Source organism: Ursus arctos, unplaced genomic scaffold (genome assembly GCF_023065955.2).
Source record: "Ursus arctos isolate Adak ecotype North America unplaced genomic scaffold, UrsArc2.0 scaffold_26, whole genome shotgun sequence".
In the NCBI taxonomy this organism is placed as follows: domain Eukaryota; kingdom Metazoa; phylum Chordata; class Mammalia; order Carnivora; family Ursidae; genus Ursus; species Ursus arctos.
This window is the reverse complement of record NW_026622941.1, coordinates 1,364,342-1,380,698: the sequence shown is the minus strand read 5'-3', so window position 1 is coordinate 1,380,698 and position 16,357 is coordinate 1,364,342. Positions and strand designations below refer to the sequence as shown.

At 45.4% G+C, this 16,357-nt stretch overlaps 1 protein-coding gene across 3 annotated transcripts in view; it reads left to right on the top strand.

The window, feature by feature from the left end:
- The window catches only part of CACNA1C (calcium voltage-gated channel subunit alpha1 C), a 646,718-nt gene that overhangs the window by 448,941 nt on the left and 181,420 nt on the right, over nucleotides 1–16,357 (top strand). For 2 of the 3 annotated variants that reach the window (XM_057319003.1, XM_057319002.1), the window contains exons 8-9: nucleotides 882–985; nucleotides 8,771–8,943. In XM_057319003.1, the coding sequence (XP_057174986.1) occupies nucleotides 882–985; nucleotides 8,771–8,943 (277 nt within the window). Of the gene's footprint in view, nucleotides 1–467; nucleotides 572–881; nucleotides 986–8,770; nucleotides 8,944–16,357 lie in introns of all 3 variants that reach the window. The other variant, XM_057319004.1, reaches the window with a different exon arrangement.

The following is a 16,357-nucleotide window of genomic DNA, read 5'->3' as shown; positions in this document are numbered from 1 at the left end:
GAAAGCCCCTGGGAAGGGCTCTCCTTCCTCGCACATCTTCAAAGGTTCTGGGTGTCTGGCTCCTTCAGGAAGAGCTGAGGCACTCCTGACACCAAGGTTAGGCCTCTCCGGGGTTCAGTGGAAGATTTAATGCCGTATAAACCCAACTGAGCTGAAACCATCCTAGGTTGAAGAAATCATTTTTTTAGGTGACCAACCTTATTAGAGAAGTGAGAACATTGAAGAAAGTCTTCTGGTTCCAGAAAATAAAACAACAGAGACAGCCAAAAGTCAGAGCCTGCAAAGGTCCCTTATGGTCCAGGTCAGAGTCACAGGGAAGTATTTTGAATGTGAATGGTACCAGAGGTGACAGTGGATCCTGGTTCTGTCTCGCTAGTCTCCTCCAGTTCTGTCCACAACCTTCCTGCCTGCCTCCTCACTTTAACTCATTCTGCTCTCTCTTTCCTAACCTGCCTTCATCTTTCCAGATGCAGGACGCTATGGGCTATGAGTTACCCTGGGTGTATTTTGTCAGTCTGGTCATCTTTGGATCCTTTTTCGTTCTAAATCTGGTTCTCGGTGTGTTGAGCGGGTAAGCTGACCGTTTCTATGTACTCTTTACAATGCAGCCGAGCAAGGTCCCAGGTCCCACTGTATCCATCACCAGGGTCCTCGGGGAAGGGATCCTAACAGGCCAGGAAAACCAGAAAAAAAAAAAAAAAGTCCCCATTCAACCACAGATTCTGACCCATTGGCTGGGCAGGCTATTTGGCCTCTGATTTGCACCTAAAGGATCCCCGGGTCCCGGCGCTGCTTGGGTCAGTGTCCAGGAGCCGGTGATGGGCACTTGGCCGTGCTCGGCTGCTGAGTGTGCCTCACTAACTATCATTCCATTCTTCCAGGTCAATGATGCCGTAGGAAGGGACTGGCCCTGGATCTATTTTGTTACACTAATCATCATAGGGTCATTTTTTGTACTTAACTTGGTTCTCGGTGTTCTTAGCGGGTAAGCAGGACCAAGGAAAAAGGTCTTGATTTTATTTTATTTACTCTTTCTGCTCTTCCTGGCTTTATTCTTTTTTCTGGCTCTGATAAACCTGGGATGAGAGGCCACCTCAGGAGCCTTGAAGTGAATGTCCTTGGCCTGGCTGGACAGAGAATCAAATGTATAAGGATTAATCTGTTGGTTTGGGCTTCACGAGGAGATACTTAGGCCCGCCTGTCTCCTGCTAGCCCATCCAAACCCCTCCCACCCTCAAGCAGCTATTCAGGTAGGCAGGATGCTTCTCCTTCTACCTGAGGAACTGCATGGTGAGAGCCTTGAGCTGAAAGGGTTTGGCAGTAGGGATTGCCTTGCCAATAGGTACTTGCCTGATTACAGTTTGTGGCAGGCTAACAGTAAAGATTTCAGGTAGCTTTTATGCAATATTGAATGGACTGGGGTAACAAGAGTTTGATTTAAAATATAAGTAAACAAATACAAACTAAAAATAAAATTGTCTTTGGTTCTAATTCATAGACTCTGCAGTCCGTGTCTTATATACCCTTTTTCTGAATGGAAATGGCACTTAGCTGTCCAAAGCCATAGATTATTTAAGATAGAAGAGATGGAATATACTTTCCTTTAAATGTATCTGCTTAGCTACGTGTATAAAGTTTGCCTAATTTCGGCCTTTGCTCTGATGAAGTTAAAAAGTGGTAGAAATAGCATACGGTTGGGGCATCAAGCTGCCCTGGGGATGGCTACCTTGACACCGTGGAGACTCACTGGGCCTTTCCTCAACCCACCTTCTTCTTCACAAGTCCACACCAGCCATGCCAAGGCCTAACACCTAAATGCTCCTGGTGACCTGCTCATGGGTGACCTACTCTGCTGCCTTTGCTACAAGGGGGAGGGGGACAATCTGTTTCTGCCCTGCTCAAGACAGGTCAGCTGCTTTGAATAGCCTTTCCTACATCTGCAGGGACATTAATGCTGGGAGAAAGTCAGGCATGACAGGAACGATTGCATTTAACTTTTCCTAAGTACATAAACTGGGAACAGCTGCTCCTGTCTCCTGCCATAGCCTAATGCCAGGCAGGAGCGTCAGGTTTAGTCTTTGGGATTTGGTGAAGGGAAGAATTTGCTTCCACCCCCACTCCATCCCATGGTGGGTGGCCTGTTAGAGACTTTGATGACACCATGCCTTTTGCCAAGGTAAGGCCACACAGGAAACTAGTGTCTTCCATCAGGGATAAAAATGAACAGGACAACATAAGCCCCTGATGAGCTGCCTGGAAGGTATAAAGGTTTTCATTTTTGTGTTCCAACACAAGAAAATGCTCCTGTGTTTATATGTAAATCAAAGCATTGAAAAAAACAAATTCATCACTCCCACTCAAGACAAATTTGGATATCCCAGCTCTGCACTTGTGGGCAACTTCACCCTTTTAAACTTTAGTTAACCATCAAAAAAAAAATGAAGATAATAATACCAGCTCAGAGGTTGTTGTGATAATAGAGTGAGATTATTTATGTAAAATACTTGGCATATAGTAAGTGCTCAATAATGGTGCTATCATGACTATGATTATTCTTTACTTGGTGCCTATCAGAACTGGAATTATTGCATAAAATCCTCAGCCTTTTCCTTTTAAAGATGAAGGAAGCAAGCCCAGAGGTAAATGGCTTATGTGATGTCATTGTGCTTCTAAGTATTAGAACGAGGACTGAACTCAGGCAGGGCCTGGACCCCATCTTCCCATCACTGTCCATTGGATATACATTGAATGAACTTTAACTGTAACACAAGCTAGAGCTCTGAATCTTTAAAAAAAAAAAAAAAAAACCCATGATTCCACTTTCTTCCCCCAGAGCTTAGGAAGAAATCTAAACAAGTGAAATTCCCCCCAGGAATCCAAAATGGAGAATCAGCACTAGCCAATGAAGTCCCCTCTCCAAGTAGGATATCTACTCACAGCCATTCTTGGCTCCCCCAGGAAAGTTGTCTTCCTGGCAGAGAGGTCAAATGGCAGCAGCTGCTGATGTGAGAGAGAAGTCATTTTGAAGACCATGTCTTGGACCAACTCAGTCCCATTGAGATAGGGTGTATAAAAATACCTAGCCCAAAGCCTGGCATGGAGTAATGCTCCAAACATGAATTGACTCTGAACACTAAGGCTTTCAGACTTCAGAACTGTGAGCTCTGGAGTCCATACATTGGTCTCTACAAGACACCTTCCCCAGCACCTGCTCCCTGACCCAGTCTCGAAGTGGCAGTCTGCTCCTCACAGCTCTGGAATTGGTGATGGAACATCTCCCAAGGCTTCCTGGGCTGCTGAGCACACCCTCTGCACAGACAGAGAAGTGTTTATGGGTAGGCATCTCCCCTTCCTGGTTTGAGGAGGCCTCCTAATCAGTCAACAGGGCTGGCTGCTCTGACTGTGCTGCCCTAGGGTCCATGCAGTGACAAAACCTGGTATCAGGCTCTTATTGGCTAACCATATGCTGGCAGCGGTTTCAGTTTTGAGTCAGCATCTTGATCAATCAGGACAATAACATAAAAGTCACCACAAGAATTCAATAAAACTCCCATGTATTCATCAGTCAGACTTCGATTAAACCAACCGTCCAAAAGCATCCAAAAAACTCCCAGAGCTTCACAAAATTCACTGTCCCACTGATAGCATTAAAAGTAACCAGCCTCCATGGCAGGCTCAGTGCATGGAGCTTTTGGAGGATAACTCATTCGAAGCTCACAACAACCTTATGAGCTAGGTGCTATTTATATCTACATTTTAGAGAGAAGAAAATTGAGGTCCAGGTGAGGAAACTACCTCAATTCTTACAGGTGAAAATGGAGGATCCAGGATTAAACCCAAGCAGTGTGAATCCATAGCTTCTGTCCCTAACCTCCATGTTATACTGTCCCCAAACCCATTTAACTGGCTAATCCCATGTTCCTAAATTAAAGTCAAGAAATGGGGAGGTAAAGAGCAGTAAATGCAGTGAGAAGGAGCAAGAGGAACAGGGAGGAAGGCAGAAGCAACGCGTGGGACAGCTGTTGGAAACTGCCGCTGGGAACAGAAAGAGCCCCAAGAGGAAGCTGCAAAGCCACCACTCAGGAGGCTGCAACAGGGCATGGTTGTTGAGCATGGGGGCTGGCAGCCATGCAAATGTTAATAGTCCTTGAGAGAGAACAGGACCTCCCCCTGCCCAGCTCGGTAGAACTACAGCCTTGGAGCATTTGGGAACTGGAGGGGCCTGAGACCCTAGAGCCATCAATTAAAGACAGTATTATTTTATAATCCAACACAGTAACTCATCCTCATAAATTATGTCCTTCGGTCACCAAGAAAAGGTTAAATTGTGCTTGGAGTGTTCTATTCATAAAGGAAAGAGGACACTCTATAAAGAAAAATGTAAACATTCTGAGATTTTGGTCACCAGAGGGTTAGGCACCCTTTATCCAGAACATTCATGTATCCAGAACATCTTACTCCTCATGAGGCCAGATAGAGTCAGTGTAAAAAATATATATCTCATGGAGTTTTTCAAAATGGTTTCATGTTCATTATCTATTGATCCTTACAAGCCTCAGCACTGGTATTAGCACAGACAAGAATTGGATTATATTTGCTTTTCTTTCCAGAAATCTCAGTCTTCAGCCTACTAAAATTAAAGCAGTGACAATGGGATTCTCAAAATTGCACTTAAGCTGTAGTCAGGTAAAAGTCCCTGGACTCTGGAATCTGGTCACTTTTTGTTTTAAGTGATTGCAAACCAAGGACTTCAGACATGTGCCTTCAGTAGACAAGGAACTCAGGATCTCTCCTTTTTTTTTTTTTTTTAATATTATGGTAGTCACCATACAGTACATCCCTAGTTTTCGATGTAAAGTTCCATGATTCATTACTTGTGTATAACACCCAGTGCACCATGCAATATGTGCCCTCCTTACTACCCATCACCAGCTTATCCCATTCCCCCACCCCCTCCCCTCTGAAGCCCTCAGTTTGTTTCCCAGGAACTCAGGATTTCTTAGATGGATAGTCATCCTGTCCTCTTTCCCACCAGAAGATGGGCTTGTCTCTCTCCACAAAACAGCAGGGGGCTTGGTGGGGAAGAATTTTGCAACCTGAAAGCATAACTGGACCATGGCACTATAGTTAAAACACAATGTCTAGGCCCAGAAGGATCCAAGAGAAATGCCAGGACATGCATTCTTTGTGGGTGGAAGCAGAAGAGAAAACAACATCTAGAGTCATATTCACTATCTGTGTAGTTATATTTTATGGGGTCACTATGAACACTGAATTAGTGAATACTAAACCATTACTCTTGGACTCTTGGGGAAAATACAGCGCAAGGATCCTGTGAGCCTCTAGTTACAACAGTTTCGTCAACCAACCAATACACAAACTTATTTTATGTGCGTTTCTGTTTAAAGGCATCTTATTTAATATATATCGTTGATTCATTAACATTGTGCTCATGGCCAACAGCACTGTAACTGATGCCTGAACAGAGATTATCTAACACGTGTACATTTTCCCTAAGGCACATCACATCCTGTTGCACTTGAGAACACTAGACAGCACTTCAGCACTGTGCTAGGGGCTATTTTTAACAGAAAAACCACCAACAAAAAGCACAGAAATGTGACAAACGTGGCACTAAAGAGATCATAAAAAGTTCACTTGTTTACAGTATGAGAGCTGAAACAAGAAGGCAGAGTGTCGCCGTGTTTAACCTCAGCTGCAAATGTGACTCATTTCTTGTCATGCTGCACATGTCTGCATATGATCACAAAGGTACACAGGTATCGATTCGGGAATTACAAATAAATTTTAGCGAGTAAGCAAATTCGCAAATACGGAATCTATGAATAATGAGAATCCACTGTATTGATCATCGGAAGGCCTAGAGCCCCAGCCTTCTGTATTGATTGGATTTCCCACATCCACCTCCCTCTGCATGCTTTACATTACTGAGCACTGGCCCCCAGCTCTCCATTCCACCCCTCATTTTTCATGTTGGCCATTGTTGGCAAGAGCTGTGCTCCTGCATTATGACAAATCCCATGGCTGTGACTGATTGTCTAGCTAGCTCTGGTCCACGGGCCCAGCACAGCCCGTCAAGCTGGGGCTTCATGTCTTCATTAGCTCAGTCCCCAGAGCAGGCACATGGCTGGCATCCAGGCGAGGAGATAAAGAGAACCAGATACCATCACCCAGGAAATCCCTTACTGCGTGAAGTCTGGAGAAAGAAACCTTGGCTTACCTTCTATCCAGCCACAAACCGAGTTATGCCCCTCACTCCATAGAAGCCAATGGGAACCAGCAGGGCTTCAAATCTGACCCTGCCTCTTCTCCATTCCCCTCAACCCTAACACAACCTCATTTTCTTTTCTCCTCATCTCCCAATTAAAAAAAATCCCTAGACCACTCCCAGTCCTAACTCCTTTTAATCCATAAAAATGGTGATACTAAAAACCTCTGCTCTCCTAAGCAGCACAAGCAAAAGGCAAATACTAGATAGTGGAGGTGGTGACAGAGCCACACCTATATGTTAGGGTGTGGATGGTGAGCTTTCATTCCACAGGGCAGATGCTGCAACTCGGGACTGGGTCCATCGTTCCTACTCCAATTTGATCCCTCCCTTATTCTCCTGACTCCAGAAGAAGGATGGGTCATTGTTTTGTAACTAGAACTTAAACCCTCTGAGAAATAATCCAAAAGAGCTAAAGTGAACCCTCGGCTATTCAGTCCCCTTAGAACCCAAAACCCACTCCACAGAAAAGAAATGGAGAATGCAAATGTGTGTGGACAAGAAAGTCCAGAGAAGGGTCCTGGAAGGGCAGTTGTTGGAGTCAATTTGCACGGGGTAGGAACTGCTGTATGAAGTGACTGTCTCCAGAGGATGAGTCTACAGCCCAGGTAGTATGACCAGATACAGGGGATCTATCCATGCTCATCCCCAACAGCAAAAGGAAGGACAGAACAAAGCAAGGCAAAGCTTCCATCTTCATTTTGAACTGTCAATCTGGCCCCTTTCCCCTGGCATTAAGTTCCCTGGGAAGGAAATGAAGGTACCCGCCAGTTGGCAGGAAGCCGGAGAAAGAGTAAGTTCAATCCAATTAGAATTGGATTCAATCAAATTTAAGAAGTAAATTCCATCCAAAGCAGAGCATCATTAAGGCAGCAGTTGAAGAAAACTCATTAGCTTGAGGGCCCCCACATCTCCCAATTAAAAAATTCCCTAGACCACTCCCAGTCCTAACCACTTTTTATCCATAAAAATGGTGATACTAAAAATCTGTGCTCTCCTAAGCAGCACAAGCAAAAGGCAAATACTAGATAGTGGAGGTGGTGATAGAGCCACACCTATATAACTGAATGGATTCAGGAGTTTTTGTCTACCTGTGGTTTGTTGCTGTGTCCTTCCAAGGTACCTTTCAAGAAATTCCTTCAAGGTGGTTTCTACAGCCTTCTGCCCTGAACTAGGCCTGTCCTGATGAGAGAAGGAGGAATCATGTCTCTAGGAATTAACCAAGATGCCCAGTGCCTGTCACACTCTCACACATGCACGCACGCACATGCGCGTGCACACACACACCACCAAGAGCCCCATTTCCCATAAACTGAGTATCAAAGACCAAAATGCTCCTAATATACCTATTTTGGAAGAAAAGACACAGACTTGCTTTGAGAGTTGAGAACTAGCTTTCTTGATCATTACGTTCTGCTGCCAGCCCCTTCCTTGCTCAGAAAGTGAGTTTAAAATCAGGACAGAAAGAAAATAGGAAAGAAATACCCATTCTGTCAGAAATTTTTCAATAGGCCCTTCTTCCAGCAAATCCCAATCCAATTCCAATTTCTACTCATTATTACTTTAAACTGAATGCATCATTTAACTTTTATATCATCTTGCTTTTATGTATTTTTCCAGTCTGATTAGATTTCTTTTTTAACCAAAAGGGCAGCCCCCAGGACATTTTCTTGTGTTTAGAGTCCTCATTTGTCTCCTTGTGGGGAGGTACTTTCTCTAGATTAGAAATCCTTCCAGGCATCTTAAAAGTAACAAAACAAACTCTAGTAATGAGAAGAGAGGTTGAGGTGGTTAAATCTTCTGGGCCTTAAATCAGTGGTGTACTGGTAAATATTTACCAATTGGCTTTTTGAGGGGGGGAAGCCCTAGTTTGTAGCATTTGCCAATTTCTGTGGTGTAAATATACCGACCATGGCCGCTTTCAAGCCACAAGGACACATCAGTGAAGCTAGAGCAGCAAAGAGCCGTGTGCGGTGGGCTCCTGGGAGCCAGTGTGGTGAGTGGGCTTCAGCATACCACCAGCCTTTAACGCCTTTGTCACCCAGAGATGCTTATGAGGTCTCCCAATGGCCACCCAATTCCGGGGGGAATGAAAGTGCACAGTCCATAACTGTCATGGAGGTTTTTTAGTGACTGTTTGAAAGGGGTTTCCAGGTCACTGAAGAACAGTTGTTATTAAAAGGCAAAAGGCTGTGACCGTGATCCAAGAATAAGGGAAATGGACTTCATCCATCCCTTTGTACTCTGGTGGCCTGTGTCAAGAGTCCACCTCAGTGACTTTCTGTTTATGTGAGAATAAAGACAAAGCTTGGGATGAGGAGAGAAGGCTGTCTGTGGAAAGCAGGGACAGGTGGGTGGGTCTCCTGGTGTGAAGAAATTAATCCCTTTGTTTCTTCTTATCTCCATCTCTCCTTCCTACCCACCTGGCCCTCCTCCTCCTCGTGCACTCCCCTGCCCTGCCCCTCTGCTCTCAATCCCCAGAGAGTTCTCCAAAGAGAGGGAGAAGGCCAAGGCTCGGGGAGATTTCCAGAAACTTCGAGAGAAGCAGCAGCTGGAAGAGGATCTGAAGGGCTACCTGGACTGGATCACCCAGGCAGAGGACATTGACCCTGAGAATGAGGATGAAGGCATGGATGAGGAGAAGCCCCGAAACAGTGAGCATCCATCCTGTCTTGGTCTGGGTTCTGGGAGAGGGAGGAGATGGTCCAGAACAGCGAGACCTACCACCAACTTGTCCTTACAGTTTGTCTTCCTGGAGCAACATTTGATGCATTGATTGCAATCATTTCTACTCATAGAAATTAGTTGCAGGTGTGAAATAATTGCTATTGATCTGTTAAGCCTCATATTCCTTTTAGGTCCAAAGATTCCAAAAGACAGTTGAGATTTTGCTAAGGCGGAGTCTTTTTTTTTTTTTTTAATCAGACATCCTCCTCCAGGCTCCATCTCTTTGGGCAGGGGGCAGATTATGCCCTTCCCATTAGACTTTGAAAATCCCTATTGCGTAGGAATGTGTATACATACATATCCTAACACACACATATAAATATGTGAGTCTAATTTCTTGTCCTTATTAGCAGACATTAATTATGTCCATTGTGTTCAAACTCCCCAGTTAGTTTCTGTATGTTTCTACTCATTAGTAACTGAGTTCTAACTGGGAATCTGGGAGAAGGAGCAGGTGGAGGGAAAAGGGAAGAAGATAGTCAAAGATGTGAATAGAAAACAGAATCTCTGCTCCCTCATTTCAAAGACTGATTTAATACATCTATCAACTTTTCCATTTCTGATAACTCTGCTCAAGGTGCAAATACAAAATTAAAACACACAAACAACAAGGGACTCGTAACAACATAATTTAATAACCTAAGGAGACCTTTATGCTCTACTAAGTAGTTTTGCAAGTTGGAAGACCACACCTTTGATGGATTGTAACAGTGAGCAATGATGCCACTGAGGGTCTTTCTGGAAAAGTGCCTGGCAGCTTGCATTATACTGTTGATGGTACTGTGGCATAGTTGATTCGTTTGTGGACTGAATGGTATGGTGAATAAATAAGTTGGTCTGTGAATGACAGAGAAGCTTACCTCTAAGACACAGGAATTGGCATCTTGGTTCCCCTCCTCACCTTAAGTCAGGGTGGAGCCCCTAAGTCATGATTAATGGTGATAAGCATGCTTCTTACCATGTTAATAAAAATGTGCAGTATCCACTACTTGCTTAGCTATTCATTGCCATCCACAGAGTCATATAGTTATTCTGTTCTCTGGCAAAGCAAGAGCTTCCAAGGAGAAGTATGCTGCTTCTCTCCCTTGCCCATTAAGTGAATAAATTCCAGGGAGTTTCCAGAATGGAGTATTCTCCTCTGCTAGAGCAGATCACGTTGACAAGGTCCATCTACCTACATTTCTGGCTAAGCTTTGGGAGGGACGTACTGAACTGCCTACCCCAATGGACAGGGTTTCTGCCACGTTTTCATAAGCCCAAATATGGATGAAATCAGACTCTGGAGCCTGTTGTGCCTCTCACCTCATGGCTGGAGGACACTTTTGGGTCTGCTTCTTGTCCTCAGTCAACGTGTGCCAGGAAGATGGAATGGGGGCCTGGCTCCTTCAGGTGTGGACATGATGGTGGAACAGTTCTAGGGGACAGGGCAAGGGAATAAGTATCCAAAAAAGCAAGCTACAGAGAGTAAAAAAATAACACTTGCAATGAAGTGAATGTGAGAGACTTAGGAATGGAGCCAGAAAACGAGTCCAAAGGACTGTCTATTGGGGAAGTCCAATTAAAAGCGGAGGTGATATGGTTAAATTATTAAGGAATTGGCAACCTAACAGATCTGCAGGAAAGGCAAGTCTGTGGCTTAGGAACTGTATTCTCTTCCTCAGAACTTTATAGTTTGCCCTTCAAAACAAATACAAGGGGACAAGTGCTGTTACAAATTACATGTGTGTCTCAATTAAAGTAATATCTTGGCCTTTGAAATTGCTAAAAGATTACAGTTTAGTGTATTTGCCAGTTCTTTTCATTTCAAAAATTAAGTAGACTTTTAAGAAAACAGGTATTATCACTCTTCATCAATGGCTCTGGAAACTTCCAGGCAGAATCCCCACCAGTACTTACGAGATGCACCAGTGAGACAGATTTGGCTCCAGCACAGGGACAGTTCAATGGCACATTCTGTGGTAGCTGGGCTTACCTAGAAGGGGCCCAATTACTCATTTTTTGTAGGAAAAGCTACAAAACCACTGAGGAAGTAGAAGGAACAGGAGTTGGGATTACAGCAGAGAGAAGGGGCATAGCAAGGAAGCATTTCTCTAAGTAATTAGAGCAAATGATGTGACCAGTAAAATTATATACAAAAACATATTCTAGTTCATTCATTCTTCCCTTCTTCCCTCCCTCCATCTACCCATCAGTTAAGGGTAACTCTGTGCCAGGCACTGTTTTAGGCACTGGGGATATAGCAATGAACAAAATAGTCAAACTTCCTTGCCCTCATGGAAATTATATTCTGGTGGGGAGACGGACAATAAATTAAATAGTACGTCAGAGAGTGACAAAGTGACAAGTACTGTGGAGAAAGATAAAACAATGAGAGGGAGACAGAAGTGCTGAGAGGTGTCCAGGAAATACCTCACTGAAAAGGTAGCATTTGAATAAAGACTTGAAGGCAATAAGGAAATGAAACATAAAGATATTTAGGAAAAGAGCATTCTGGGCAGAGGAACTAACCCATGGAAAGGCCTCGAAGCAGGAGGATGGCTGACATAGAAACAGAAAGGAGGCTAATGTGACCAGGGAGGAGTGAATAACAGGGACAGTGATAGAAGATGAGGTCCAAGGTTGACTAAAGAGTATATCATGAAAATCATTGTAAGATTTGGACTTTTGCTAAAGGTGAGCCAAGAAACCACTGGTGGTTTCGAGCTGAGAAACGACATGGCCTACACATATTTAACAGGATCCCCCCAGCTGCCATGTGCAGATTGAAATGAAAGTGAGCAAGGGTGACATAGGGGGCCAGGTTGGAGGCTACTGCCTCAAGAGATGGTGCTGCCTTATCCTGGTAACATGGGATGGTAGAGTCAGGCTCCAGAATAGCATCATTTGCTGGCATATCAGATATGGGATGTGAGAGAGAGAGAGAAGTCAGGAAGATCTCAAGGCAGTTGTCCTCAACAGTAGTAAAAGCAGAATCATCATTTATTAATATAGGGAAGATGATGACAGGAAAAGATGTCAGGGCGGGATTATCAGGAAAACCATCTTGGACCTTTAAGTTTGAAATGTCCATTAGACTTCCAAGTGGAGACATTGAGTGAGCAACTGGGATAAATCTGAGTCTGGGGAAAGGTCTGGGACAGAATTATAATTTGCAGAATCAACATTCACCTAGCTGTGACAGTAGGGCATAGTGTAGACAGAAGTGAGACGCATCCTAAGAACCTGGGCCCCAGTGATGTTTGGAGACAGAAGTGATGAGGAAGAACCACCAAGAGAGACTTAGAAAGATATGTCCAGACAGGCAGGAGGAAAAGTGCAGGAGGGTCCGTGCTGCCCTGAGGCCAAGCAGGGTGAGCACCAAAAGCTGGTCATTGGACTTAGCAATGTGGAGGTCACCAGTGGGTGAAGCAGTGAGGCTCAAATCTTGAGGGCAAATGAGAGTCTTCTTTCTTGAGTCTCTTGAGTCTAGATACTTCATGGAATGGTATCAAGCATTATTTGCAGACCTCCTGTAGTTGGCATGGCCTAGCTGTCAGCCATCTAAAAGGTTCCAGAAAGATGAGAGGAGGAGACTCATACAATCCGGCCTGCCTGTGGCCCTAAAGAGGTGTCTGAAGGCCAGCCTTGCATTCTATCTCCATCCAGAGTCATTTCAGTACTAAGCATTGCCTCTGCGATTGGTTGCAGACAGCCTTGGGTAAAGCAGAAAATGACATTCAAGAGCTATTTTGGTGCCAAAAAGAAGAGAAGCAAGCAAGGGACATGCTTGTGCACCATTGGATTTGTGACACTTCCAAAGCAGAAAGCCGCATGGGTCTTGGCCTCCAAGCTCTGCTCCTCTTGGGTAAAGACTAGGGTAATGTAGAGGCCTCCCCTCTCCCTCCAAGTAGCAATGAGCATCCCCTGTGAAGACACCACTTGCAAAACTATCACTGCTGCACGGAGCCCATTGTTACCAGGAGAGACACGCTGCTCCAAGGGATGGGCGCATTTTCCAGCTTTAATGTCGAATCAGATAGAAGGCCAGTCGTTAGAGACAGAGAAGCCATAGAGAAAGAGATAAAGTCAGAAATTTCTTCTTTCTTTTTCCTCCTCAAGATCAAAATATGCATTTATTAAATATCTATCCATATGGAAATCTCTGTATCATGTCATTAAGACAATTTAAATGCACTCCCAGCCCTCTAAACTTGCAGTCTAAGACAGACATTTATGTGGATGAGCATATAAAAGACAGACAGACGGTAGAACCAAAACATTGAATTTCCCCAAAGATAAGCAGGATTAAATATTTACGCCAGTGGTGTTCAGTTATGTGACTCCGGAGCCACTCTTGCAATCATCATTAGCTGACAGAGCCGCGTGACTGCTGTATGCCCTGCAGAGTCTATGATACTGTATTATTGAAATACGGAAATTCGAGGGCTTATGAGAGCTGCAGGTTGCCCACAAAAGGGCCCGATGAGGCTTGAGAGCAGTAATCTGAATATCACTGATTTACATTATATACATGTCAAGGGCATGTGTATCATTATTTCAACCTTTTTTTTTTTTTTTACATTTTAATCAGTATAATCAGCATTTACCCTGGACTTAACTTGTGGACTTAACTTACCACAAGTCTGGATTTCTGTGACAGGATCCCATCAAGGATCTGGCTCTGCAATCATGAAAAGAAACACTAACAATTGTCTTTTCCTTGATTCCATTGTCTTGCACCCTTTAATTATCATGTGTTAGAGGACCATCCTGACCTCACACCACTGTGCAGACCCCAGATGTCTCTTGTCCCCCGCATTAACTCCCAGCTGGTCCTAACTGGGGCCCTAAAGTTTAAGTGTTGGAATGTGGCCTTAGAGATGAGGTGAGGAAACTAGAGTCCAACACGGGATCAACTCACCTGAGCTGATAATTAGTGAGGGCAGGACTCGGAGCCGGCCCCACTGATACCCCAGACAGGACTCTCTCCACAACACCATGGTGCTCCTCACAGAAGCCTTGTCAGACGGCTCTGGGCAAAAGCCATCCCTAATGGTCCCTCTGTGTTCCCATGGCTCTTGGGGTGTGTTTCCCTCTTTGCATGCCTTCTAGGCTACACTGTAAGGTTGCCAGCCAGCTGCCCTTAATTCACCCTATGTCCCTACTCCCTGACAAAGCCCCAGCCTTGGAAATATTACTGCACATAGAAGTCAAGTGACTTACAAGAGTTTGTGAGTGCCTGTCCCTAAGCAAGTTTTAGCAGAACATGTTCTGCCTTGCCCTGGGCAGAGAAGCTCAGATCATCACCAGACTTGAATAGCTTTCCTCATTCTGTCTGTTCAGAAGTGACTCTCTTGTGGCATCACTGATGACTCCCTTTCCAAGTGCTTTCTGCTAGCTCTGAATCACTCTCCAGTCTTGCAAAGTGCCATTTGAAACCAGGCAAAAGAGCATGGAACCCCCTCTAAGCACGGACAGTGGCAGGGTAGAAAGATTGAATGTCATGGGAAGGTGTGGGAGCTCTTGAGAAATGATGGAGAACTGTACCCTGAAGACGCTGGCGACTAGTAGGAGACTATACACTGGGGCTCTGCCGTGAGACTCTTTCATGGATTCTTCTGGCTCTGGTATTAATCAATAACCCTGGGTGGGGCCCCTGGACCCAGGATTGTGTGCACTATCTCAGAGGGGGTGGGAGGGAATCATGTCATCACAGAGACCCAGGCAGGTGTTCCCACAGGTAGCACACCTGCCTTTGGAGCAGAGTCTGCCTGCTGTACTGTCTGGCCCTGCAAGCATGTAGATGCCCTTGTCCCAGCCTGGAGAGCAGTAGAGAGCTACCGGAGGGGTGGCCTTGAATATACAGTGAGAATTTAGGTGTGCCGATCTCAGTGAGCGGCCATAGATTTCTTAGAGCAAAACCAGTTTTGGGTAAAGCTTGCTGACTTGGAGCTATTGGGAGACCATGACAGCCTTCTCAATGAATGACGGCTATAGGCTTCTGGGGTTATGGAGAAGAAAAAACCACATAGCAGACTTTAATGGCCTTCCCAAACCCAGCCTTAGGTCAGTGTAAAGGTGCCTGACTGGTCTGGGAAGTCATAGGTTACTTAGGGCCCTGTTCCTGCTCAGGAAGCCCCATGCACCCTTTCCTACCACCCACCACCCAGCCACTCAGGGAGACTCCCAGTTCACAGCGCCCTCTCAAGACAGAAGGAAGCTTGCTGCATCCTTGCAGAGCCCAGGGCTCCATGGTGATGCCATAGGAAACAGAACAAGGCAGGCTGGGGTGGACAAGAGCACCCATAGGGCTGTGTCTTTAGAGGGGCTCATGCCAAAAAAACAGTTACAGCCAACAAGCTCCAGAAGACAAATGGTTACATTTATGGTGAGGAATATAGTCAACACCAGCTGAGAAACATACCAGAAGAGGACTTCTTACACCTTTTTTAGATGCCTGCCTTTATCTTGGTTTACCCTTTACTGCTTAACGCCCATGGCAGCAAGCACCCAGGCAGGCACTTGCTAGGCAATGCCGCGGTTTCCCAGAGACACAGGATTACCCACCGAGCCACCAGATCGCTCCTGTCACTCTTGCCATGTGAAGGGGACAAGTGAGAGCTGTTTTCCTGGGAGCACTAGCTAACCATGTGCCCAGCAGGGCAGAGCAAAGAGGCTGTTTCTTAGGTCTTGAAGGACTAAGCAAGACCAGGACTCCTTGGTAGGGTCCCAGAGTTTGGAAGGCCCCCTTCTTCTCCAGTGCCTGAGGGACAGCACCTTCTGCCTCCCAGCCAGGGTCTCGGCCCAAACCAGTGTCTTCTGACCCTCCCGTCTACCAGCTACTGAGCTAGAAGGGCTTCTTTCTCCCTCTTTCTCCTCCCTCCTCCTCTTCTGTGATCCTTCCTCCTTTCAGTCAGCCACCAGGTCTTATCAGTTGTGCCACACACACACACCAAAGTCCCCTCTCCCTCTCCCTCCTCTTCTCTCCACCTCTCTTCCCCAAGGTAGTAGCCACCTGGCTGCCCTGCCCCCAGCCCCACTTCTACACACCCTGCATGATATAGCAGAATTCCTGTATTTCTAGAGCTGACATGTCAGTCTCCTGCTCAAAGGCTCTGAATGTCTCTCCACAGCTGCAAAATAAAGCCTAAACATCTTCTATCTGTATTCTCAGCACCTCTGATCTGTCCCAGCCAATAGCTTCAACATACCACTGCCTATTCCCCTTCAGCAAAACCAGACTACTCTTGTTTTCCAAATAGGCCTGCTACTTTCTCGCTTCTGGACTTTCATGCATCTCTGCCCAGCATACCCTCTCCCTTCTCACTTCACTCACCTGCTCCGACCCTGCCTTCCAGCTCA